The sequence below is a fragment of the Salvelinus sp. IW2-2015 genome, linkage group LG32 (genome assembly GCF_002910315.2).
Source record: "Salvelinus sp. IW2-2015 linkage group LG32, ASM291031v2, whole genome shotgun sequence".
NCBI classification, from domain to species: domain Eukaryota; kingdom Metazoa; phylum Chordata; class Actinopteri; order Salmoniformes; family Salmonidae; genus Salvelinus; species Salvelinus sp. IW2-2015.
Genome location: NC_036871.1, coordinates 23,257,087 through 23,281,729, shown reverse-complemented (window position 1 = coordinate 23,281,729; position 24,643 = coordinate 23,257,087). Strand labels below are relative to the sequence as shown.

The 24,643-nt window shown below is 40.9% G+C and overlaps 1 protein-coding gene across 1 annotated transcript; it reads right to left on the bottom strand.

Moving 5' to 3' along the window:
* Positions 1-64: 64 nt before the first annotated feature.
* Positions 65-22,715, bottom strand: si:ch211-106n13.3 (vWFA and Collagen domain-containing protein). Its single transcript, XM_023976801.2, has 30 exons — positions 22,588-22,715; positions 22,200-22,321; positions 21,432-21,992; positions 21,121-21,283; positions 20,764-20,995; positions 20,415-20,588; positions 20,175-20,252; positions 20,027-20,038; positions 19,831-19,917; positions 19,632-19,685; positions 19,474-19,527; positions 19,329-19,382; positions 18,976-19,029; positions 18,631-18,681; positions 18,483-18,536; positions 17,849-17,902; positions 13,678-13,731; positions 8,672-8,716; positions 8,394-8,447; positions 7,738-7,791; positions 7,474-7,527; positions 5,821-5,892; positions 5,299-5,334; positions 5,155-5,199; positions 4,973-5,005; positions 2,695-2,841; positions 2,520-2,574; positions 1,762-1,956; positions 1,556-1,633; positions 65-1,358 (listed from the first exon to the last, which is right to left on the bottom strand). The coding sequence occupies exons 2-30, from the start codon at positions 22,291-22,293 to the stop codon at positions 1,171-1,173; spliced, it is 2,886 nt and encodes a 961-aa protein (XP_023832569.1). The 5' UTR covers positions 22,294-22,321; positions 22,588-22,715; the 3' UTR covers positions 65-1,170.
* Positions 22,716-24,643: the final 1,928 nt, after the last annotated feature.

Below are 24,643 nucleotides of genomic sequence, written 5' to 3'. Positions count from 1 at the left end.
TCTTGACACTGTTCAATAGAGGAACCATATTCATCGTAATCATAAAAAAGGTTGTAACATGGGATTCAACTACAAGACTACAACAGAAGTTTATTCAAAAAAGACTTCACAGTCAACAGTGCTTTCTCTGATAAGAAAATACATGGAGAAATGTATACATTTGTTTTGAAATGTGGAAATCAAAATAAGAAAGTCAATTGTAACAGGACAACAATATTTAAAAAGTATACTACAAACTGTATCAAAATAGCCCATTTGATATATTAAAACATATTGTGGGGAAGAATAAAAATTGAACTCAAAAAAGATTTTCAAAATAAGATAGATGAAAGTTAAATCAGGTAAAAGTGTTCATGGTTACTACAGACAGACGACGCATACTGACAGTAGACATGCTAGTTTCCTTCTAGCAGGAGGTTCTCTAAACACTGAGGGGAAAATGCAGAAGTTGTGTAACAATAAACATATATATGATGACTAGGACAATAAATATGTTTATACCCGTAGAAGTGAAGCAAATGAATGACTAACAAGCTTGATTGAAAAGGAAAATAAATGACTTAAAAAAGTAATTTCTACATATAAAAAATATAGTACTTACTTAAAAATACATTGTAGTGAAGAGCTAGTAGTTTTAAAGTGAAAGACTTCTGATGCAGAGTCGTATGTTCCTAGTGTTGCTCTTGAACATACAGTAAATCATTTGGGAGAAAACTTTTTCACAATTGCTACCTGTCACTCCAGATCGTGTTTAATGCTTTGGATCCAACAAAGAGGTAGTTTAACTAAGGCAGTGCAATTCTCATTGTAAGTTTCTATACCTCCTCGACACTGATAGACAGTAAAAACAACATTGTCACTCGGATGTTATGAGCCAGTGATGGGTAATAATATCCCTAATCACCACTTGTCCTCATCACTTCTGCCTGTTCGCTGAATTACCCCTGGCCTGAAGACAGTGTCAAACAACCCTGTTTGGCTGGATACCAATTTGCGTCACTTTGTTGCCCTATATCCTCTGTTTCTTTATCTCAAGTCTGAGTGGATCATCCCACATGAAACAAAGGGTTAACTCACTCACTCCAGCAGCCCTTGATTTTTCAGTGAGCAGTCCTTGACTTTGTTAGTCTCAAAATGTCAAATTAAAATGTCCTGCTTTCCTTGGGAGACCTAGAAGTTGGGTCCTTTGCTGTAGCGTTCCTCTCTGAGAATAGCCTGGTAGCAGGAGGTGGGGTCACATACGCCATTGGCCCCAGGAGGGCCACGCTTCCCTGGGCTGCCGGGAATTCCTGACTTCCCTGGTTCACCTGGAGGCCCTGAGACACCGTGTCCGTCACTGCCTCTGGGCCCCTGGAGACCTGCAGAGATGGAAGATAAAGACACGAAGAGTGGAATTGTTTATCACATATCCCTGACAGCCACAGGGACAATCTACAGACTCCTACACATGTTGATCAGTTGGTCAGTATTCAATTGTAGATGACAGGTATAACTTTGTTTGTGAAAACATGAATAGCATCACTCAACATTCCTACAAGAAGTGGGGGATTGTTACCTGCTGGGCCGGGAGGACCTGTCAACCCTGTGTCTCCATCTCCTTTGGACCCCTTTAACCCCATTGGTCCAATATCACCTGCACATAAAAGCATAGCAAAAACAGTCAGCAAGGTTGCTTAATCCCAAAACCATGGAATTGCAATTTACATCAACAGCACTACATAGACTGATGTCAAATTCTTTGACCGTCAATCCCTGTGTTACCTTTGTGCCCATGAGGTCCCATCCGGCCTGGCTGTCCTGGGTAACCCTGTAAACCGGGCGTGCCAGGGTACCCTGGCGTTCCACTGGGGCCCTTGGGGCCGGCAGGGCCTGGCTCACCAGGTGGCCCCTTCACTGTCTCACACTGCCCACATTGACTTTTTGGTGCCAACATCGCCAGGAGCTGAGGCAGCTGATCTGGATAGGGGAAATGAGCATTTGTTCTGTATGCAGCACACAATACTAGCTAGTCTTGTTTCTGTATTGACATAGGCTTACTGAACATTGCAACAATGTACTCTATGACATTTCTTTAGTTTGGAGCGAGATCCTAATTTTCATGGCTACTGTCAGTATGTTATTGTGTAATCTCTCCAAGAGTGTTACGTGTCAAAAATAGCAACTTGTTCTGACTCATGCCCAGACAGTGATTATGAAACCATGCACATATCAGAGGATGCGCTTTGTCACCAAATTGCAGAAATGAAATCTGCACTGGTTCACTAGATAGAGGCGTGCTGCTGTACACATAGTTCAACAGGATACTGCTGTATGCATAGACCTACAGTTACCAACATAGTCACTATTTTGAAACGGCATGGATATGTGCACTTGGTGAAAAAACAAAAAAATGGATGATTGCCTAAATTCCTAGCAAGCATTTTTGAAGTTTATCATTTTTAACAGCCAAAAATCTTCAAGAATCCATACAACAGATAATGGTCATGCTTATGCATAAAATAAAATAGCAGGAAACATACTCCGAAGAACATTAGCGCAAAGCATCATCAAGTGGTCATCAGTTGGTGGCTTCCCCTGAAAGGCAATACATTCACATCAGTATGCTGGTAGTTAATGAGCTGGTAATGACTCTATTGACATTTACGGGCAAATGGCTTTGACTCGAGTCTAGAGGAACAGATGTGGTCAACTTACAGGTTTGCCTGGGTATCCCAGCTCTCCTGGTTGCCCTGGTAACCCATCTTGTCCAGGAGAGCCGCGAGGCCCAGCAGCTCCCATCAGACCCACGTCCCCCTTCCTCCCCTCCGGCCCTCTGGCTCCAGTATCTCCTGATAGGCCTTTCTGGTGGGGGACAACATCACAGCTAATTCAGTTGGTGTATTGTTGTATGTTTGCAAACATACGAGTATGCAAACAATTAAACAGAGAGCAGTCTGTTGAATTCACTTGACTATTGAAAGCAATGTCTGCATAGGATGGTGTCATTCTGTTCAACATCTTTTTTATTTAATTGAATATGTTCAATGTGAAGACGGAGGGGGAATTTCCAAACCACATACACTACCATTCAAAGGTTTGGGGTCACTTAGAAATGTCCTTGTTTTCAATGAAAACATACATGAAATTAGTTGCAAAATGAATAGGAAATATGGTCAAGATGATAAGTTTAGAAATAATGATTTTTAATAGAAATAATAATTGTGTCCTTCAAACTTCGCTTTCGTCCMAAAAAATCCTTTATTTGCAGAAATTACAGCCTTGCAGACCTTTGGCATTCTAGTTGTCAATTTGTTGAGGTAATCTGAAGAGATTTCACCCCATGTTTCCTAAGCACCTCCCACAAATTGGATTGGCTTGATGGGCACTTACGTACCATACGGTCAAGCTGCTCCCACAACTGCTCAATAGGGTTGAGAGCCAGTGACTGTGCTGGCCACTCCATTATAGACAGAATACCAGCTTACTGCTTCTTCCCTAAATAGTTTTTGCATAGTTTGGAGCTGTGCTTTGGGTCATTGTCCTGTTGTGGGAGGAAATTGGCTCCAATTAAGCACCGTCCACAGGGTATGGCATGGCGTTGCAAAATGGAGTGATAGCCTTCCTTCTTCGAGATCCCTTTTACCCTGTACAAATCTCCCACCACCAAAGCACCCCCGGACCATCACATTGCCTCCACCATGCTTGACAGATGGCGTCAAGCACTCCTCCAGCATCTTTTTATTTTTTCTGCGTCTCACAAATGTTCTTCTTTGTGATCCGAACAACTCAGACTTCGATTCGTCTGTCCATAACACTTTTTTCCAATCTTCCTCTGTCCAGTGTCTGTGTTCTTTTGCCCATCTTAATATTTAATTTTTATTGACCAGTCTGAGATATGGCTTTGTCTTTGCAACTCTGCCTAGAAGGCCAGCATCCCGGAGTCGCCTCTTCACTGTTGATGTTGAGACTGGTGTTTTGAGGGTATTATTTAATGAAGCTGCCAGTTGAGGACTTGTGAGGCGTCTGTTTCTCAAACTAGATACTCTAATGTACTTGTCTTCTTGCTCAGTTGTGCACCGGGGCCTCCCACTCTTTCTATTCTGGTTAGGGCCAGTTTGCGCTGTTCTGTGAAGGGAGTAGTACACAGCGTTGTACCAGATCTTCAGTTTCTTGGCAATTTCTCACATGGTATAGCGTTCATTTCTCGGAAGAATAGACTGACGAGTTTCAGAAGAAAGGTCTTTATTTCTGACCAATTTGAGCCTGTAATCGAACCCACAAATGCTGATGCTACAGATACTCAACTAGTTTAATGAAGGCCAGTTTTATTGCTTCTTTAAATCAGAACAACAGTTTTCAGCTGTGCTAACATAATTGCAAAAGGGTTTTCTAATGATCAATTAGCCTTTTAAAATGATAAACTTGGATTAGCTAACACAACGTGCCATTGGAACACAGGAGTGATGGTTGCTGATAATGGGCCTCTGTACGCCTATGTAGATATTCCATATAATTTTTTTAATTTTTTAATAAAATAAAATCAGCCGTTTCCATCTACAATAGTAATTTACAACATTAACAATGTCTACACTATATTTCTGATCAATTTGATGTTATTTTAAATGGACAAAGAAATAAATGGATTTTCTTTCAAAAACAAGGACATTTCTAAGTGACCCCAAACTTTTGAACAGTAGTGTATGTCTGTTTGTTTTCATAGACCATGAGGTTCTCATGAGAGAGTAGAGAATGCAGAGCTGACTACTAGATACATTTCCCTTCCCTTCATCAGAATTTGTTTCTATATGTTAGCATGATAGGACAAATTGTCTTCTAAATACACCTTCTGTACTATAGGTGTACTTTTCAATTACTCAGTGTACAACTGAGAAGTTACATTTGTAAATTGAACTTCGACCTATGTCAAATGAAAGGATAAAGTAGAACATCAACTCTAAGATGAAATGAATCAGATCAAACTAATTAAACTCACCTCTCCTTTGCTTCCTTTGAGTCCAGCTTCTCCCTGCAGTGGCAATCATACACAACATGAGGATAAAAACACTGAAATAAATGGATGGTCTAAAAAGGCAGTATGAATATCCTTTAGTTACAGTATCATTGATGCATTCCTCCTAAACAGAGTTAAGAGGTGAAAGGTTAAATGTTACATACGTTTGCCCCAGTGTTCCCAGGAACTCCATTGTTGCCTCTCTCACCCTGGAGAAACAGGAGGGTAAGGGTAGTGATGAAAAACACCATTCAATGCTGTTGCTCATAATATAACATACATTTCAGATTTATTGTATTGTATTATACCTGGCTTCCTTTGGGACCAGGTTCACCAGTTTCCCCCTGAAAACAATGACAGACATGTTATCTCGAGTCAGTCATAGGATTTTTTTTATTAGATATATCTTTTTTACAAATTGAACCTTTATTTAACTAGGCAAGTCAGTTAAGAACAAATTCTTATTTCACAATGACCCGGACATAAACCCGGACGACGCTGGGCCAATTTTGCGCTGCCCTATGGGACTCTCAATCACGGCCGGTTGTGATACAGCCTGGATTTGAACCAGGGTGTCTGTAGTGACGCCTCTAGCACTGAGATGCAGTGCCCTGAGATGCAGGGCTTGTAAGTAAGCATTCCACTGTAACATGTGCACATGTGACAAATACAATTTGATTTGATTTAGACCGCTGCGCCAATTGATAACAGTTAATAAACCAAAAAGCCATACTCTACTCTAGTTAAGTTACTTTTGTAATGTAGTTTATACGTAAGTACTTACTGAATCAAACATATGTGAAAGTGTTTATCATTTTGTAATTCATTACCTTGTGACCTTTGAACCCTGGCAGTCCTCGGTCACCAGGTAACCCTTGAATCCCCTGCTCTCCCTCCACTCCCTGGAGAATCAACAGGAAACCCATTCTTCATAATGGCTTCAACAAAATATAACAATTCCACTACTGTATAACAATCATACATGTACAGCGGCTTGCGAAAGTATTCCCCCTTGGCATTTTTCCTATTTTGTTGCCTTACAACCTGGAGTTGGGGAGTTTGTATCATTTGATGTACACAACATGCCTACCACTTTGAAGATGCAAAAAAGTTTTTATTGTGAAACAAACAAAAACAGAACTTGAGCATGCATAACTATTCACCTCTCCAAAGTTAATACTTTGTAGAGCCACCTTCTGCAGCAATTACAGCTGCAAGTATCTTGGGGTATGTTTCTATAAGCTTGGCACATCTAGATACTGGGATTTTTTCTCTTTCTTCAAGGCAAAACTGCTCCAACTCCTTCAAGTTGGATGGGTTCCGCTGGTGTACAGCAATCTTTAAGTCACACCACAGATTCTCAATTGGATTGAGGACTGGGCTTTGACTAGACCATTCCAAGACATTTAAATGTTTCCCCTTAAACCAGTTAAGTGTTGCCTAGAGATTAACATATTTTGGTGCGAAAAGTGCAAATCAATCCCAGAACAACAGCAAAGGACCTTGTGAAGATGCTGGAGGAAACAGGTACAAAAGTATCTATATCCACAGTAAAACGAGTCGACATAACCTGAAAGCCAGCTCAGCAAGGAAGAAGCCACAGCTCCAAAACCGCCATAAAAAAGCCAGACTACGGTTTGCAACTGCACATGTGGACAAAGATCGTACTTTCTGGAGAAATGTCCTCTGCTCTAATGAAACAAAAATAGAACTGTTTGGCCATAATGACCATCGTTATGTTTGGAGGAAAAAGGGAGAACACCATCCCAACCGTGAAGCACGGGGGTGGCAGCATCAAGTTGTGGGGGTGCTTTGCTGCAGGGGGGACTGGTGAACTTCATAAAACAGATGGCATCAGGAGGAAGGAAAATTATGTGGATATATTGAAGCAACATCTCAAGACATCAGTCAGGAAGTTAAAGCTTGGTTGCAAATGGGTCTTCCAAATGGACAATGACCCAAAGCATACTTYCAAAGTTGTGACAAAATGGCTTAAGGACAACAAAGTCAAGGTATTGGAGTGGCCATCACAAAGCCCTGACCTCAATCCCATAGAAAATTTGTGGGCAGAACTGAAAAAGCGTGTGCGAGCAAGGAGGCCTATAAAACTGATTCAGTTACACCAGCTCTGTCAGGAGGAATGGGCCAAAATTCACCCAACTTATTGTGGGACGCTTGTGGAAGGCTACCCAAAACGTTTGACCCAAGTTAAATAATTTAAAGGCAATGCTACCAAATACTAATTGAGTGTATGTAAACTTCTGACCCCCTGGGAATGTGATGAAAGAAATAAAAGCTGAAATAAATAATTCTCTCTGCTATTATTCTGACATTTCACATTCTTAAAATAAAGTGGTGATCCTAACTGACCTAAGACAGGGAATTTTACTGAGTTTAAATGTATTTGGCTAAGGCGTATTTAAACTTCCGACTTCAACTGTATACATCTTTCACCTATCCCCAAACAGCTGAAAAATACCTACATTCAGTCCAGGTGTCCCAGGATGTCCTTCTGATCCACGCGCACCTTGGGCCCCCTACACATGTAGAGATGTGTTAACACACACATTAGCACTCCCAGAACACACACAAACTACATCACGAAAAGCACATGTACATAAGAAAATACATACACAGACAAAGTATATGCAGCTCAGACACACACACACACACACACACACACACACACACACACTCACTCACTAAGGATAGGGGAAATGCAGTAGCGGCAAGAGTTCACTAGTTACCTTTGAACCTTCAATTCCATAAGTTCCAGGTGGACCAATCGGACCCTGAAGACCCTGTACATGAGTGAAAATTCCGTTTTTAAAACAATGGCTTAATCATCTGTAAGGCAAAATGAAATGAACTTCATGAAAATTATGTGATTTTAAATTATGTGAAATTGAGGACTAGACTTTATTATAGATCAAAAGTGAGGCAAATAGTTACTTTAATCACACCAAATGATATAGGGACAAAAACAAATTGAAAGATACACAGAAAACAATTGGTGAATAAAATGGTGAGAATGATTTGAAATCACATGACAATACAATTGCCTCTTTGTCCTCATTAGCTTTTCAGTTCTTCTAAAGTTGTCATGTAAGCCACAAGTCTGATAGAAGAACCTCAGTTAAATTCAACCACAGAGTTGCAATATCTTGACATTCCAATTGAGGGCAGCAAAGTTGAGGTTCAGCAATGACACTTGAATGTGAAGTACAGTTCCTACTTACATGTACATTCCTATTTTGTGAAGGATCTCACTCTGAATTTTGCAGAGGAGCGTTATGGAGCAGCAAAATAATTATTTCATTTTCAATAGGGTGAAAAGAAAAGAGAAGAAAATATGTAATGAACATCAAGCACACTGTACTTTCAGGTCCGATCCGTTACCTACCTGAGGTCCTTTTGGTCCAACCAGGCCCTCTTGTCCGGGTGGGCCTCTCTCCCCCTTGTAAAAACAAGGTCAAATCAAATGTATTAAAAATGCATTTTACATTGTTTTCAACACACAAGGTTTTGCAGTTACTCTTTCACTGAATATTTCATTTGTCATTTGCTGTCTTAGGAGGCAAAGAGAATGTCATGATGACACAGAGGGTGAGCCAATCAAGTCATTGATTGMGCCATGGCCAACTACTGGATTATATTGTCTAAGTTTGATCTGTTTATTACCCGAGGTCCAGCAGGCCCCATCTGCCCGGGAAGGCCTCGGATTCCCTATGAAGTTCATGAAAAAACAGAGATATCACACTCAGGAGAACTATGAAAAAACAAAGGCAAATCTCTACAGTACCAGTCAAAAGTTTGGACACACCTATTCATTCAAGGGTTTTTCTTTATTTTTACTATTTTCTACATTGTAGAATAATAGTGAAGACACCTAAACTATGAAATAACACATATGGAATCATGTAGTAACCAAAAAAGTGTCTCCCTGGTGTCTCCCGGGTGGCGCAGTGGTCTAGGGCACTGCATCGCAGTGCTAGCTGCGCCACCAGAGTCTCTGGGTTCGCGCCCAGGCTGGGCTGGGTTCGCGCCCAAGCTCTGTCGCAGCCGGCCGCAACCGGGAGATCTGTGGGGCGACGCACAATTGGCATAGCGTGGTTAGGGAGGGTTTGGCCGGTAGGGAGGGTTTGGCCGGTAGGGATATCCTTGTCTCAGTATGTAAAAAATTTAATAAAATGTATGCACTCTACTGTAAGTCGCTCTGGATAAGAGCGTCTGCTCTTGGCCGGTAGGGATATCCTTGTCTCAGTATGTAAAAATGTAATAAAATGTATGCACTCTACTGTAAGTCGCTCTGGATAAGAGCGTCTGCTAAATGACTAAAATGTAAATGTAAATGTAAACAAATCTAAATATATTTGATATATTTGAGATTCTTCAAAGTAGCCACCCTTTGCCTTAATGACAGCATTGCACACTCTTGGCATTCTCTCAACCAGCATCACCTGGAATGCTTTTCCAACAGTCTTGAAGCAGTTCCCACATATGCTGAACACTTATTGACTGCTTTTCCTTCACTCTTCGGTCCAACTTATCCCAAACCATCTCAATTGGGTTGAGGTCAGGTGATTGTGGAGGTAATCTAATGCAGCACTCCATCACTCTCCTTCTTGGTCAAATAKCCCTTGCACAGCCTGTAGGTGTGTTGGGTCATTGTCCTGTTGAAAAACAAATGATAGTCCCACTCAGCCCAAATCAGATGGGATGGTGTATCGCTGCAGAATTCTGTGGTAGCCATGCTGTGTAAGTGTACCTTGAATTCTAAATAAATCACCAACAGTGTGATTGTGTGACACCTCCACACCATCACAGCTCCCCSTCCATGCTTCACGGTGGGAACCACACACGTGGAGATCATCCATTCACCTACTCTGCGTCTCACAAAGACACTGCGGTTGKGAACCAAAAATCTCAAATTTGGACTCATCAGATCGAAGGACAAATTTCCTCCGGTCTAATGTCCATTTCTCGTGTTTCTTGTCCTCCTGCAAGTCTCTTCTTCTTATTGGTGTCCTTTAGTAGTTGTTTTTTTGCAGCAATTAAACCATGAAGGCCTGATTCACAAAGTCTCCTCTGAACAGTTGATATGTGTCTGTTACTTGAACTCTGTGAAGCGTTTATTTGGGCTGCAATTTCTGAGGCTGGTAACTCTAATGAACTTATCCCCTGCAGCAGAGGTAACTCTGGGTCTTCCATTGCTGTGGCGGTCCTCATGAGAGCCAGTTTCATCATATCGCTTGATGKTTTTTTGCGACTACACTTGAAGAAACGTTCAAAGTTCTTTACATTTTCCGGATTGACTGACATTCATGTCTTAAAGTAATGATGTACTGTCATTTCTCTTTGCTTATTTGAGCGGTTCTTGCCATAATATGGAATTGGTATTTTACCAAATTGGGCTATCTTCTGTATAGTTCCCCTAGCTCGTCACAGCACAACTGATTGGCTCAAACGCATTAAGGAAAGAAATTCCACAAATGAACTTTTAACAAGGCACACCTGGTAATTGAAATGCATTCCAGGTGACTATCACATGAAGCTGGTTGAGAGAATGCCAAGAGTGTACAACGCTGTCATCAAAGCAAAGGGTGGTTACTTTGAAGAATCTCAAATATAAAATATATTTTGATTTGTTTAACACTTTTTTCATTACTACATGATTCCATATGTGTTATTTAATAGTTTTGATGTCTTCACTATTATTCTACAATGTAGAAAATAGTAAAAATAAAGAAAACCCTGTAATGAGTAGGTGTGTCAAAACGTTTGACTGGTACTGTATATCAATAAACATGTACAGTATAATTTCTACAGCTCTATTTCAGCACAGCTGAGGGTCTCTTACTGCTCTTGAAATATCCTGGAAACTGGAAGAAAGCTGTATCATGATGATGATGATGATGATATTGTGCACATGAAATTAGAGGCCCACTTTCTATTTCCAGTTCCCATGTTTACCCGGCTGGCGGTGACCACAATATCAACCTAGTTTACAGCCAGTCAGAGCTTTCACCCATTATCTACAGTACGTAATGACACTCATGGGACTTAGGGAGGGAGCCATGATGATGATTAAAGTTAGCAGAGAGGACAACATAAACTGTTAGTTCTACTCCTTGTGATGAATTGCAGGATTCTAAGTCACAGTTGTAGGATGGCTTGGCTGACTGGCTCATTAGGACTTTCATTCATTTTTCAACACAGTTAGATTTTACTTGATTTCCCCATAAACAGGAACATTGTAATTATGGGCAAAGTGGCACAGCAGAATGGCATCTGAGGGCACTGGCCACCACACCTAAGTTCAAATAGTATTTGTTTTCTTTCAAATACTTTGAGCTTGATTGAAAAATGGCATGCGAGGGCACTGGCTACATTAGCTACATGTCGAGCCATAGGGTTTCATGTTGTGCGAGAGCCAGACTACAGACTCGTAMATTTTTGGGGGGGTCAATATTTCTTGGTATAATATTTATCAAACTCCTCTTGCTATTTTTGGTAAGAACATTAGTTGCTGTATCCATGTTCAAACAGACCAGCTTAAATTTCAATGTTGTCTGTGAAATGCTCTAAAAAAACAAGGCTTGCATTGCATTAGACAGAGACCAGATAGACAAATACAGTTGTCAATATAATCGTCTGTCTCCACCTGGTGGCCTTTTAGTGGTYTCTTTAAATAGGTTGAAAACAGGAAAGAACGTCCCAATGTTTACCTCATCCACCTCACTGAGGTGAGAACTGGTAGTTACTAAAGTATTTTCGATTAGCCTCTAGGACTAGGTGTACTATTGCATTAGTCATTCATTTGATCTCACATACACCTTGTTTACTCAATGGAGCAGTGGAGGCTGGTGGGAGGAGCTATTGGATGACAGGCTCATTGTGATGGCTGGAATGGAAAAAATGGAACGGAGTCCTCCCTGACCAAGGCCCTTCTCCCCCGATTACTCAGTTTGGCCGGGCAGCCAGCTCTAGGAAGAGTCTTGGTGGTTCCATACTTCTTCAATTTAAGAATGATGGAGGTCACTGTGTTCCTGGGGACCTTCAATGCTGCAGAAATGTTTTGGTACCCTTCCCCAGATCAGTGCCTCGACACAATCCTGTCTCGGAGCTCGACAAYTCCTTCGATCTCATGGCTTAGTTTTTGCTCTGACATGCACTGTCAACTGTAGGACCTTATATAGACAGGTATGTGCCTTCCCAAATCATGTCCAATCAATTGAATTTACCACAGGTGGACTCCATTCAAGTTGTAGAAACATCTCAGTGACGATCAATGGAAACAGGTTGCACCTGAGCTCAATTTCGAGTCTCATAGCAAAGGCTCTGAAAACTTAAGTAAATAAGGTAATCTCAGTTTTTTTTTTTTATACATTTACAAAAATAAATAAAAATGTTTTTGCTTTGTCATTATAGGTTATTGTGTGTAGATTGATGAGGGGGGGAAAAAACGATTTAGTCCATTTTAGAATAAGGCTGTAACGTAACAAAACGTGGAAAAAGTAAAGGGGTCTGAATACTTTCCGAAGGCACTGTACGCAGTATTTCCAAAGACTATGAAAGAGGAGACTGATTATTACATCATAGTGGTTCTCATAATATTTCTATGGTTTGGAAAAAGGAAATTAAGGTTGTTAGAGATCAAAAATGTATCTTCTTTAGTAGAAACAAGGTAGTTCGTGGATGTAGGCTACATATGGATTACACACAGATGCTATCAGGTCTTTTTAGCAATTGGTCAAAATTATTTTTAGTGAAAGGTTTAACCCAAAGACCCTACGCAGATGGGGGTGGTTATTGGTGCTTCCTCAGCCAGCTGGTTCAGATTCTGGCCAGGGGCCACAGTACCACACTAAAACATTCGCTGTATATATTACTCAAGGTTTTCATGCTCCTATTGTGGACAAGGAGGAAATGTGGCTTAAAATATATTTTTGTGGACAGGGTAGGGAGAATGATTTAACACATAAAATAATAACAATCTGTATTTTAATTTTTCTGTCAGATGATAAGCATAGACAAATAAGCTTAGACATGTTCTTATGTTTAATCATATAAATAGTTTTCTATACACCAAGTGTGGATCCTGGGGTCATATATACACCAAGTCTGGATCCTGGTTGGATAATCCATCTGTAGATGCTCTACAGATGGGCATACTATCAACAAACCACCTGCTGATAAGCAACTGACTATCTGTTGATAAGCAACTGCTTGCTAAGTTTACGGTTAGGGTAAAGTTTAGAATAAAGGTTAGGGCAAGAGGGTTAAGTTTAGGGTTAGAGCTAGAGTTAGGGATAGTGGATAGTTAGTTGAAATGTTACTGATAGTCTGTAGAGTATCTACAGATGGACTATCCAAAAAAAGTGTTACCGATCCTGGAGTTAGCAAACACTGTGGTTGGATGAACACCACATTTGGAGAAAAATCTAGACAAACACCATGACTATTTTGAGTTAAAAGTCCTTAATGTCATTTTAGGTGACTTTATAAATGATCCATGGTTTTAATGTATATTGTAAAAACATAGTTGACATGATCGTTTAAAGGGAGCAGGTAGTAGAATGCATAGGAGTGGATGAGGATGAGGATGATGAGTAAATGGACTGGCTTAGTGAATGTGTCCAGCTTTTATTAAGAAATAACGTTTCATTTGAACAATGAAGACTCACCGGAACTCCAATCTGTCCATCACCACCATGAACCCCGAAGTCTCCTTTCTCACCCTAAACATAATAAAACACAACTATGATATTCACATACTTGATATACTCTGAAATAGCTACTGTAACATGTGAAAATATCCATTGAGCTTTGAGACAGATGATCGCCTCAAGTTGGGGGTTTCYATACCCCGTCAGTGAGGTTTAAAACTATCACTCTTAACAAAAGTCCCTCTTAACAAAAAATGTGTTCTAAATCCTCACTAACACAACATACACACTATTCATTTTCCAAGGTGAGTGTAGACTGCAGGAGTAGAACAGAGTGCACGAGAGAAGAGACGATCCTTCTCAAACACTCATACACCTCCAACATAGGTTTATAATATAAACCACAGACCACAGTACACGCTGCTCAGTCAGGTTTTCAATAATAAAGGAGGTAAGCAGGGAAAGCTGTGGGTTTATAGGTCCTGACACACGGAGGGCTGCTTTTGAAGTGCTTTGCCTTCCTGAACATCTAACAGGCACACGTGCGACAAAGAGCCTATCATTAGCAACATAAGAGGTCTGTATGATCTTATAAAAAGACATGTTAAAACTGTAATGGCTGTAAATATTGAGGATGACAAGTGTTGATTATGGCTTTCAAAATGTGCAACCAACACAGTGTGGGAGATGTTATCTAGAAAAGGAGTTAGTATCTACCGTCAAACTTATTGAATGCTCTTCAGTTTTAGCCACGCTAACTACAATTAGTCCATTTAGTGTTCTACATCTCTGCAACAATGCACGTTCAATTACATAAAAGCTCAGAAATTAAAACTGCAACCAAGGCATGAAATCAAGAAAAACCCTGTTATCAAAATCTCAAATTACATAGCACCCAAAAATGCTATAATGAATACTGTATACTATATCACAATTACTCATGCGATTCGCCAAATTACAAGACATTAGTTACATTTTTAAGACACTGGAATCCTATTTTGGAACATTCTTAGTAAAAAGGGTGTTGGATGTTGAATTGTGTTCTTGTTGAATTGTGTTTTAAATATAGCATTGATTACTGTACTCACAGAATGAACATGTTCTGTAATCAGCTGTGTTTTAATTGTGTAACCTTAAATGTATGTTAATTGCAAAGTTCACACAAGTCAGTCATCAACTTAACCTTTCATGTCGATACACAGAATCTATCTATTTTAATCTAAAATGTTGGTTATGCAAAATGAAAGTCTGAAAGAGTGTTGAAAATGCCAATGTATATCACATCAATCACACATCATGGTCAAAACTTGATTGAGCATGAGTCACTTAGGTACTTCTTCCAAGATTTCTCTCTTCAAAGTATTGTGATTTTTCATGCACAGGAAGGAACAATGTTGCTCCCTGTGTGGAATGAAGCATTCTATTTGACATGGATGTTTAGGCAAGATTGTGCAAAAATTTGTATTCTTCTCTTGCTTTTGAGGCTGTGCCTTACTCTAAAGCAGGGCTCTCTAGCCATGTTCCTGGAGAGCTAGCCTCTTGTAGGTTTTCAATCCAACCCTAATCTAGCGCACTTGATTCCACAGATTATCCATTATATTAACCAGATACTCCAGTGACCGCTCTAACAATTTAAACAAATATCTTCAAAAATGGAAAGCAGTCGGGAGGAGGCAAGACCATTCTAGCAAATGAGAGGGCAGAGACGCGCGTGAACAACAGGCACAACTCCGATAAAGTGTTTTTTCTCAAAGTTGCCAGGATGTCACGTGACCTACTTATATCAGTACACTCATAACAACCTAAGCATTACGAAACTTCTATTCAATCAAATAGGCCACACGTAGCAAATAAACCATTACATTTTTTGTTAACAAAATTCAACACTCTCTCATTGAACTCCGTACAAAAACTCCTTGAGTGAAACAAACAAAAAAACTGCACCTGCTGGAGAAAACATATGTTGGGCCCAGTTATCCCTGTCGCCTTGCCTCTTCCTCTCTGCTGATTCTAATAATTAGCTGGTTGATAATCTGAATCATGTTAGTTACAACTGGGGTTAGATTGAAAACCTATAGGAGGGCTAGCTCTCCAGGGACAGGATTGGAGAGCCATGCTTTAGAGTAAGGCACAGCCTCAAAAGCAAGAGCAGAATACTCATCTTGCTTGGAACACTCCATTCCACATGCGGCGGAACATTGTTCCTTCCCGTGCATGAAAAATCACGAGAACTTATTTGATACAGGACCTCACACCAAGCTGTTTTCTGAATTACAACAGGAATCCTTTGTAACTTAAAACGAAATGATTTCCACACAACCATTTTTACTCATCTAGGATAGCAATTACACAAAACTTTATGAGACTTCATCTGACATGTAACTTTCATTCAAGTTTACATTGAATTTTATGCATGCGTCTCAAAACATTCCTGTGCATTTTGATCCAAGTGTAGCCTGGTACTGATAGACTTTTTTTCCTATTGTTGTCAAGGCAAGTTCGCTGGCTGGTTAAACCAAACCTCTCCGACATCTAAAGTATGGTGTGGCTGGTTTTTACAGCTGCTGTGTCCTGTGAGCTTCAGGGCCGTGATTACAGAGTGCAGCAGCCAAGCCCGCTGCAGCGCCATGCCGCACTGTGAAAACCCAACCCAATGAACAGGCTTTCATCTGGGCCACCACATCAAACCAGTCGGTTAGTTAATCATGCACTGGATCCAGACCAGCAGGCTGGGGATGGGGAGCTGGGCTGGAAAAGCTGGGGTTTTGCTTGAAGAATTATTTGGGGACCTTGGCTTCTAATCCAAAATGAGAGGGAAGTTTGGGATTTTTTTTAAATAAAAAAATACATATTTAGGACACATTTAGCTGATAATAAGCCAAGGAGTTCCAAAAAAAGTATTTATTCAATGAATTTGAGTGAGAGGATGACCATTAGCCATGACAGTGACTCACTGCAATTACAAACTACACTCAAAATAATCTGTCACTCCAACAAGATAAATATTATCTGTGTACAGGAGATTTTTACAGTTAAATCAAATGGTGGCATCCCTGGTGTTTTACAATTTCAGCAAACCAGTTTGAGGTTTCACTTGTACTTTTCATGGTTACAATGCGCAAATGTCACATCCCTCACAAAACCGTTCCTTCTCCAATTGCAAGATGACAACAAACATCTTACTAAGCCAAGACCTTTATCAAAGCTACTTTACGGGTAAGTGTGCATAGTTTAATAAACCGGTAAATGGTAGGGTGTCACTAATTTCCACCACTCCAAAAGGAAGGGACATGTTCCCTGGGCGATAAACAGATGCTGGGGCAGATGCAGAGCTCTGAAAATAGATTGCAGGAACAGAAGCCACGCTCCGCTCTGCAGCGCTCACCCCTCATTATAGAACACAAAACTCACGCCAGGCAGCGAGCCAGGTTACACATACTACTACTGGAAGCTGAAACGATCCTTTGTGTCCCTGGATCTCCTAGATCCACTACAGATCCAGCGCACACACCACAAAGTTCCCTCAGGAAAAATAAACCTCTTAAGTCTAAGGCTAGTTTACTAGGTACTGATCGGCATATGAGTATTCATTAAATATAGCCTGCATTACAGTATGTAGTTGAAAGCATCATCAGTTCAACATCTAATTAAACAGGGTTATAGGGTGTAGCTAAAAAAGTAATTATCCACAAATGGGGTAATGAAATTATCCCCATTCATTAAAAAAAATAAAAAAAATAACTGAACATATATACAGTTCAAATCTGGGTAACCTGCTTCCTGTTCTTTCCAACCAAAGCAAAGAACATCAAATATACTTTAGTCAATGTTTACAAGTGAACTAACAATGTTCCTACCTCCTGCACCCACCACCTCAACTCTAGAAATAGCTTATGTAGACTTTCCGCCACCTAGACTAGCTTGTGGAAGTGTCTTAATATAGAACTATGAGTGAAACTCTAACATTTCAAACCTCCTCCTATGGAACCACCAACTCTAAAGGAAAAGGAAAGATTAACCACAAATATTCCCTCTGAAACCCCCCCCAAAAACCCACAGATGTTCCAAGATAGAAGATCATCTCGAACAAGATGTCACTGAGCTCACAGTCCCTTGCTTGTCACATCTGCCATCGCCTACAGACGTATCACTTGTTTATGAAAGTATGTGAAATGAAATCTCAGCTCACCTTCACTCCAGCTGGTCCAACAAAACCATCCTTTCCTACTGGCCCTGTGTCCCCCTGCACAGAAAAACAACATCATTTCAGTTATAAAATGCTGTATAGTAACCCTGGACTTCCCTCTGACCAACAAGCAAACTGATACTGTACTGTTGTCATTGGATGTTTTGTTGTAGAGAATAGGGTTGGGCCAACATGATTAAATCAAATATTGTGATATTTTATATTGGCGTTAAGTGCAAGACTACTCTATTTGAACTTTACAAATCAAAAAACTGTTCAGTTTTATCAGTTAGGGTGTATCTACAGTATATGTTGAAAATGAAGTCTAAATGAATCAACTAAGCTTTATTTTTTTGCCATACTGAGGTTATTTAATGAGAATGTGACTTTAATATAAAAATAAGCACAAAAATTGCAGTCTGGAAGTATCTAGTCATTAACGGTCCAAAATTATTACATCGGATATCACAATATATCGTAGAAGAGGTCTCCTTAGATATCGCCCAACCCTAGTACAGGATAAATAGCACTTCTCATACAGTGATGAAGAAAATGCTGTTGAATACCAGACAGTTCCACACCTTACACAGATATGAACATGAAGGTCAGCATACATAATAGGTGTATACAAGCTTACATGTGGTCCATGCTCCCCTGGTGGTCCCTGAGCTCCTGCTTCACCTGGACTTCCCTGTACATATGAAAATGTCTGCATTAAAGAGTCAACAAAATATAGCACTACATTCAATTGCCATAAAATATTTCTGAAAAAGTTTGTCTCTTACCTTTTCTCCTGGAATTCCTGTGGCCTCCAATTTAAGCTGTCTCTCAGGTCCCTACAATGGAAACAGTCTTTTAAAACCCTTGTCCATTGGCACCACCACCATTACATGGTCTTTGAGACCTGACTACCTCTGAGTATGTAGTGTGTTATTAAGGTAGTCTGAGAATACGTCTATCGTCTACAAGCACTAAATTAAACTGGATATTGGCATTTTGTTTTTATCATTCATGTCTACACTACTTGCACCTGCTTAGTAGTCTGCCTATTACGCTGGGCTGCTCCCACAGCCGTGTGTGTGTGTGTGTGTGTCTCTATAATTACACTTCATTAAAGGGTCATGACTCACCGTAGGTCCTGGAGAGCCAGGTCTGCCTTCAAGGCCTGGTGCTCCCGTGTCACCCTGCAGCCAGGATGAATCAGCTCAATCACAAAGACATGACCTGAATTCAAAACTACAGTAACATGGTTTAGGCCTGGGGCCTTTAGATCTAATAGCAAGATCAAATAAAATGTAATTTGTCACATACACATGGTTAGCAGATGTTAATGCGAGTGTAGAGAAATGCTTGTGCTTCTAGTTCCGACCATGCAGTAATATCTAACAAGTAATCTAACCTAACATGATGAGCCATACAAAGAGTTATGTGATATGAAAATGATTTGTTACAGTATATTGTGAACCTATCTCATGATGCTTACTTTGGCCCCATTAAGTCCTGCTTCGCCCTTATGCCCTGGTATGCCCGCTTTGCCCTAAGTTGAATAATGAAACCAACATTACAAACACAGTGGCAGTAAGTATAATCAGCAAAATGCAGAAATTGTAGTGACATATTTCACTCACATTGTTCCCATTCTTCCCGGGTTCTCCTGGTATTCCACGTTCACCTGGCTTCCCCTTCACAAAGAAAATGAGCAACAATTAATCAGAATCACCATACTGTATGATTGATCCTCATGTTTTGAAATTAGATATATTTAAGATAGATAGCCAGTACTCACAGGCTTACCGTCAGGGCCAGGTGGCCCCTCCCTCCCTTTCTCACCTCGGAAGCCCTACAGGGTTCAAATAGACAAGCTATGAACTAGAGATTTACATACAGTCATCCATCTGATGGAGTTGGCATTTTGTCTGTACAGCTGTTTGGTCATACATCTCTCAATCAATTTATGGTTGAATTATTTATGATTTAATTATCACCATAGGCCCAGGAAGACCAGGAGACCCAGGTTTCCCCTGAGGGCAGTGACAGCTCTCCACTGCTGCAGGTTGTCTGTCCAGAGGACACTGGGAGCAGAAAACCATTTAATATAACAGGAACAACCCAACAAGTCTACAAATGTAATGTAATAATTACAATGTAATGTAAAGATAGACAACCAACAAGCATACTCACCCTGTCATCCTCCTGTATAGAAATAAACATAGAGAGATAATGATATGAAGATTAAATTATCGTTGGCCCCCCCCGCCTTCAACAGAAACCTTCAGTGACATGTGGAAGTAAATTATGAGTCTCGTAGTTACAGTATCATTACACTCACCACAGAGTATATTTCACACGCTGTCTCGTTCTCACTTTGCTCGGGATTGCAGTAAAGCCTCAGTTTTTGTATCTCGATCTAAAGAAGGATTACAAGACGAACATAGTCATGTTACTGTGTCATTATAGTAAAAAAGTTCATCCAAATATAGAAGCTCCTTTAAAATGAAAGCAAACCATTATTTGTACATATATGGTTGTTGCATTTCTTCAAGTTTGCCCAACACCCATTGTTACTCACAGGAACAGTTGCTTCCATCTTGACCTTCTTGGCGACCTGTATCTTTCCTTTGATGTAGATGGGAAATACAGGTTCTAGTAGCTGCTCCTCTATCTGCATGTCGTCCAGGTAACAGATGATACGTCTGGGTTTAACAAGCAGCTTCAACTGGTGCCACTCTGAGTCAAAGAGTCTCTGTAGAAAAAGTAAAACTTGCTGAGTAGGTAACTACCATTTCAAAACATAAAGAGCTGGTTTCCCCAGACACATTTAACATGCGTTTTAGTCTAGTTAGCACTAGGATTAATATGTGTCCAGGAAACCAGTCCAAAGGTGTTGGGGGTCGTTATGTCAGTGTGTTTCTATAGACCTTAATTCCTCTGTCATTGAAAATGACACACTGTTCTTTCTTGTTGACACTGGTGGTTGTGCTGGTGAAGGTGACAGACTTGTCCAGTCCATTGAGGGTCACAGCGAACTGTTTCAGCCCRTCCTGAGAGAGCACTCTGATCAGGTCCAACTTCACATGGTTGGTGGGGCTCTTCAGGCGTAGAGTGGCCACAAACACATAGGAGGGAGGCAGACCCTCAGGGAAGATGGCCCTAGAGGATCAATAAAAATGGGTTATACTTTATGTAGAAGTGTGTTACAGAAATCTCATGTGAGCTATAAGGAGTTTACTGTGTGTGTGTGTGTGTGTGTGTATATAAACGGTCAGTCCCCCTACCTGGTGCTGTCGGTGAGGTCCAGTCGGGGGCTAAGCAAGTAGGAAGTCTCTGACATCAGCGAGCCCTGGACTTTCTTTGCTTTCATGTCGATCTGCATTCTAGACAGCAGCTCAAATCCCTTTACATTGGCTGTTCCAGGGATCTGCATTGGGCACACAGACTCTGAGAGAGAGAGACAGACAGACATAGAGAGCACGTTAGTTTAGACCACTGTTATTTCATCTTGGAGGTTCATGACACATGCTGCATTATGGAAATGTCTCAAAATAAGCTATCTAAGCTATCATTAGCCTCAGGATCCCAGACTCACCCTCACACAGCTTCTGCTCCATGGCGTCTCGGATGTTAGCGATGGAGCTGTAGTCCTCAGCGTAGAGAACATATGTAGAGGGGGGCTTGTTGGCCATGGACACCAGCTCGGAGTTGGTGATCTCGTTGCCCACGCCCACAGCGAACAGGATAATATTCTGGGCCTTGGCTTCCACGGCCGCGTCCACCACGTCGTCCTGGCTACGGCCATCCGTCAGCACCACAGCAATGCGGTTCCTGGCAGGCTGCGTGCGGTTGGAGAACGGGAAGACGTGCTGCGTGGCAAATTTGATGGCCCTGCCCGTCTGGGTGTTGCCCCCCAGGTAGCCGATGGTGTTGATGGCGCCGACCAGTTCCTGGCTGCTCAGGTGTTTTCCCAGCGGAATCTCCAGACGGGGCGTGTCGCTGTACTGGACCACGCCCACCTGGGTGTGACGGGAGCTCACGTCAAAGCCTCTGGTGATATTGACCAGCCATCGTTTGGCCAAGTCAAAGTCTGGAGTGCCCACACTGGAGGAACCGTCGATTATGTAAACCAGGTCGTTTGATGCTGTGCTACAGCCTGGAATCAAGGAAAGAAGAAATATTACCCACCACGTGATTCACCTCGCTGGCTACCGACATCAAAACCAGTCTTTATAAATCTGCATTAATATGACAATATTGACATTATAGGCCTGTGTACAGTAGTAATATTAGTTAGAAATTGCAGGCAATGTTGACAATTATCATTAATTGCAATACATAAAAATGTATAAAATGTATTTACCCGCTTGAACGTCAACATCTTCCACTAAATTATCTCCCCTCAGATGTGGAAGGAACATCCATGTTAATACTGATCCTAATATCCATTTCTTCATTGTTGATCAACAGTACTGCAAAGTCCTCCTTGAATTAAAATGAAGATGGAGGATACAAACTAAATGGCAAAATGCATATTTTAGTAAATATGTAATAAGCTAGCAAAACATGATTAAGACAATAATAGCAAAACATGTCAAATTACTTTCAAAGTTCTATGCGATAAATAAATGTTGTACCCAAAACTGCACATTGAATGTAMATGTTTTACAGGAATATCGATTTGACTTTTGCCCATTACTTCAGTACATTTTTAGGAGAAACTTTAACAATTGTGAAGACAGTTCTCTTACCTTCACTCTTTACTCATCAGCTGCCAATATACCACTCATCAATGTAAATGCAAACAGTCCTGCAGTAACACAGGCGTCTAGATTTACTGAAACAGGCTACTTACTCCCTGCTGTACAAGATGGCAGGCTGTAACATAGCTAGCAGACATGAATAGATGTTCCTGGAAGCCTTTTTATACCAAACCAAACTGTGACGTGGACCTGAGACTTCCCAATGAGGACCTAGTGGCTTTGGGTTGGGATGTGGATTATAGGGGAGTGGTTACACCCAGCCTCTGAAGCATGCTTGTCTGCAGCCACCTGCGAGAGGTACTGTAGCGTCAAATCTGTTGCTGAAATCATATGCTGCTTTATAGGTMAAACATACTTGCTTGTTTATCTGGTTCCATTTTGTGGAACAGACGGTCAAAAGCCCTTGCTGCTGAATCCAAAGCTCCCATTTTACATTGTGGTAGTTTAGCAGACGCTCTTATCCAGAGCGACWWACAGTAGTGAGTGCATACATTTTCGTACTGCAGTTAGTAGATCATACATAACTTAAAATGATGATTCATATAACATTACAACAATACCTTAGCATTAGCAACCCTCTTCTACCCTCACAACCTGCTGCTGGTATACCCAACTGGGCCATCATTGAGGTGTGAATCCCATCTGTAAAATATTTGTTTTAGTTCAAAAGTCTATATAAAGTCTATCCACTCTATCCACTATCCAAATCAAATTTTATTGGTCACATACAGTACAGGTGAATAGCAGATGTTATTGTGGGTGTAGCGAAATGCTTGTGCTTCTAGCTCAGACAGCGCAGTAATTTCTAACAAGTAATATGTAACAAATTACACAACATATACCCAATTCACACAAATCTAAGTAGGAATGAATTAAGACTATATACAGTCGTGGCCAAAAGTTTTGAGAATGACACAAATATTAATTTCCACGAAGTTTGCTGCTTCAGTGTCTTTAGAAWTTTTTGTCAGATGTTACTATGGAATACTGAAGTATAATTACAAGCATTTCATAAGTGTCAAAGGCTTTTGTTGACAATTACATGAAGTTGATGCAAAGAGTCAATATTTGCAGTGTTGACACTTCTTTTTCAAGACCTCTGCAATCTGCCATGGCATGCTGTCAATTAACTTCTGGCTCACATCCTGACTGATGGCAGCCCATTCTTGCATAATCAATGCTTGGAGTTTGTCAGAATTTGTGGGTTTTTGTTTGAGGATTGACCACAAGTTCTCAATGGGATTAAGGTCTGGGGAGTTTCCTGGCCATGGACCCAAAATATATGTTTTGTTCCCCGAGCCACTTAGTTATCACTTTTACCTTAATGGCAAGGTGCTCCATCATGCTAGAAAAGGCATTGTTCGTCACCAAACTGTTCCTGGATGGTTGGGAAAAGTTGCTCTCGGAAGATGTGTTGGTACCATTCTTTATTCATGGCTGTGTTCTTAGGTAAAATTGTGAGTGAGCCAACTCCCTTGGCTGAGAAGCAAACCCACACATGAATGGTCTCAGGATGCTTTACTGTTGGCATGACAAAGGACTGATGGTAGCGCTCACCTTGTCTTCTCCGGACAAGGTTTTTTCTGGATAACCCAAACAATCGGAAAGGGGATTCATCAGAGAAAATGACTTTACCCCAGTCCTCAGCAGTCCAATCCCTGTACCTTTTGCAGAATATCAGTCTGTCCCTGATGTTTTTCCTGGAGAGAAGTGGCTTCTTTGCTGCCCTTCTTGACACCAGGCCATCCTCCAAAAGTCTTCTCCTCACTGTGCGTGCAGATGCACTCACACCTGCCTGCTGTCATTCCTGAGCAAGCTCTGTGCTGGTGGTGCCCCGATCCCGCAGCTGAATCAACTTTAGGAGACGGTTCTGGCACTTGCTGGACTTTCTTGGGCGCCCTGAAGCCTTCTTCACAACAATTGAACCGCTCTGCTTGAAATTCTTGATGATCTGATAAATGGTTGATTTAGGTGGAATCTTACTGGCAGCAATATCCTTGCCTGTGAAGCCCTTTTTTTGCAAAGCAAAGATGACGGCTCGTGT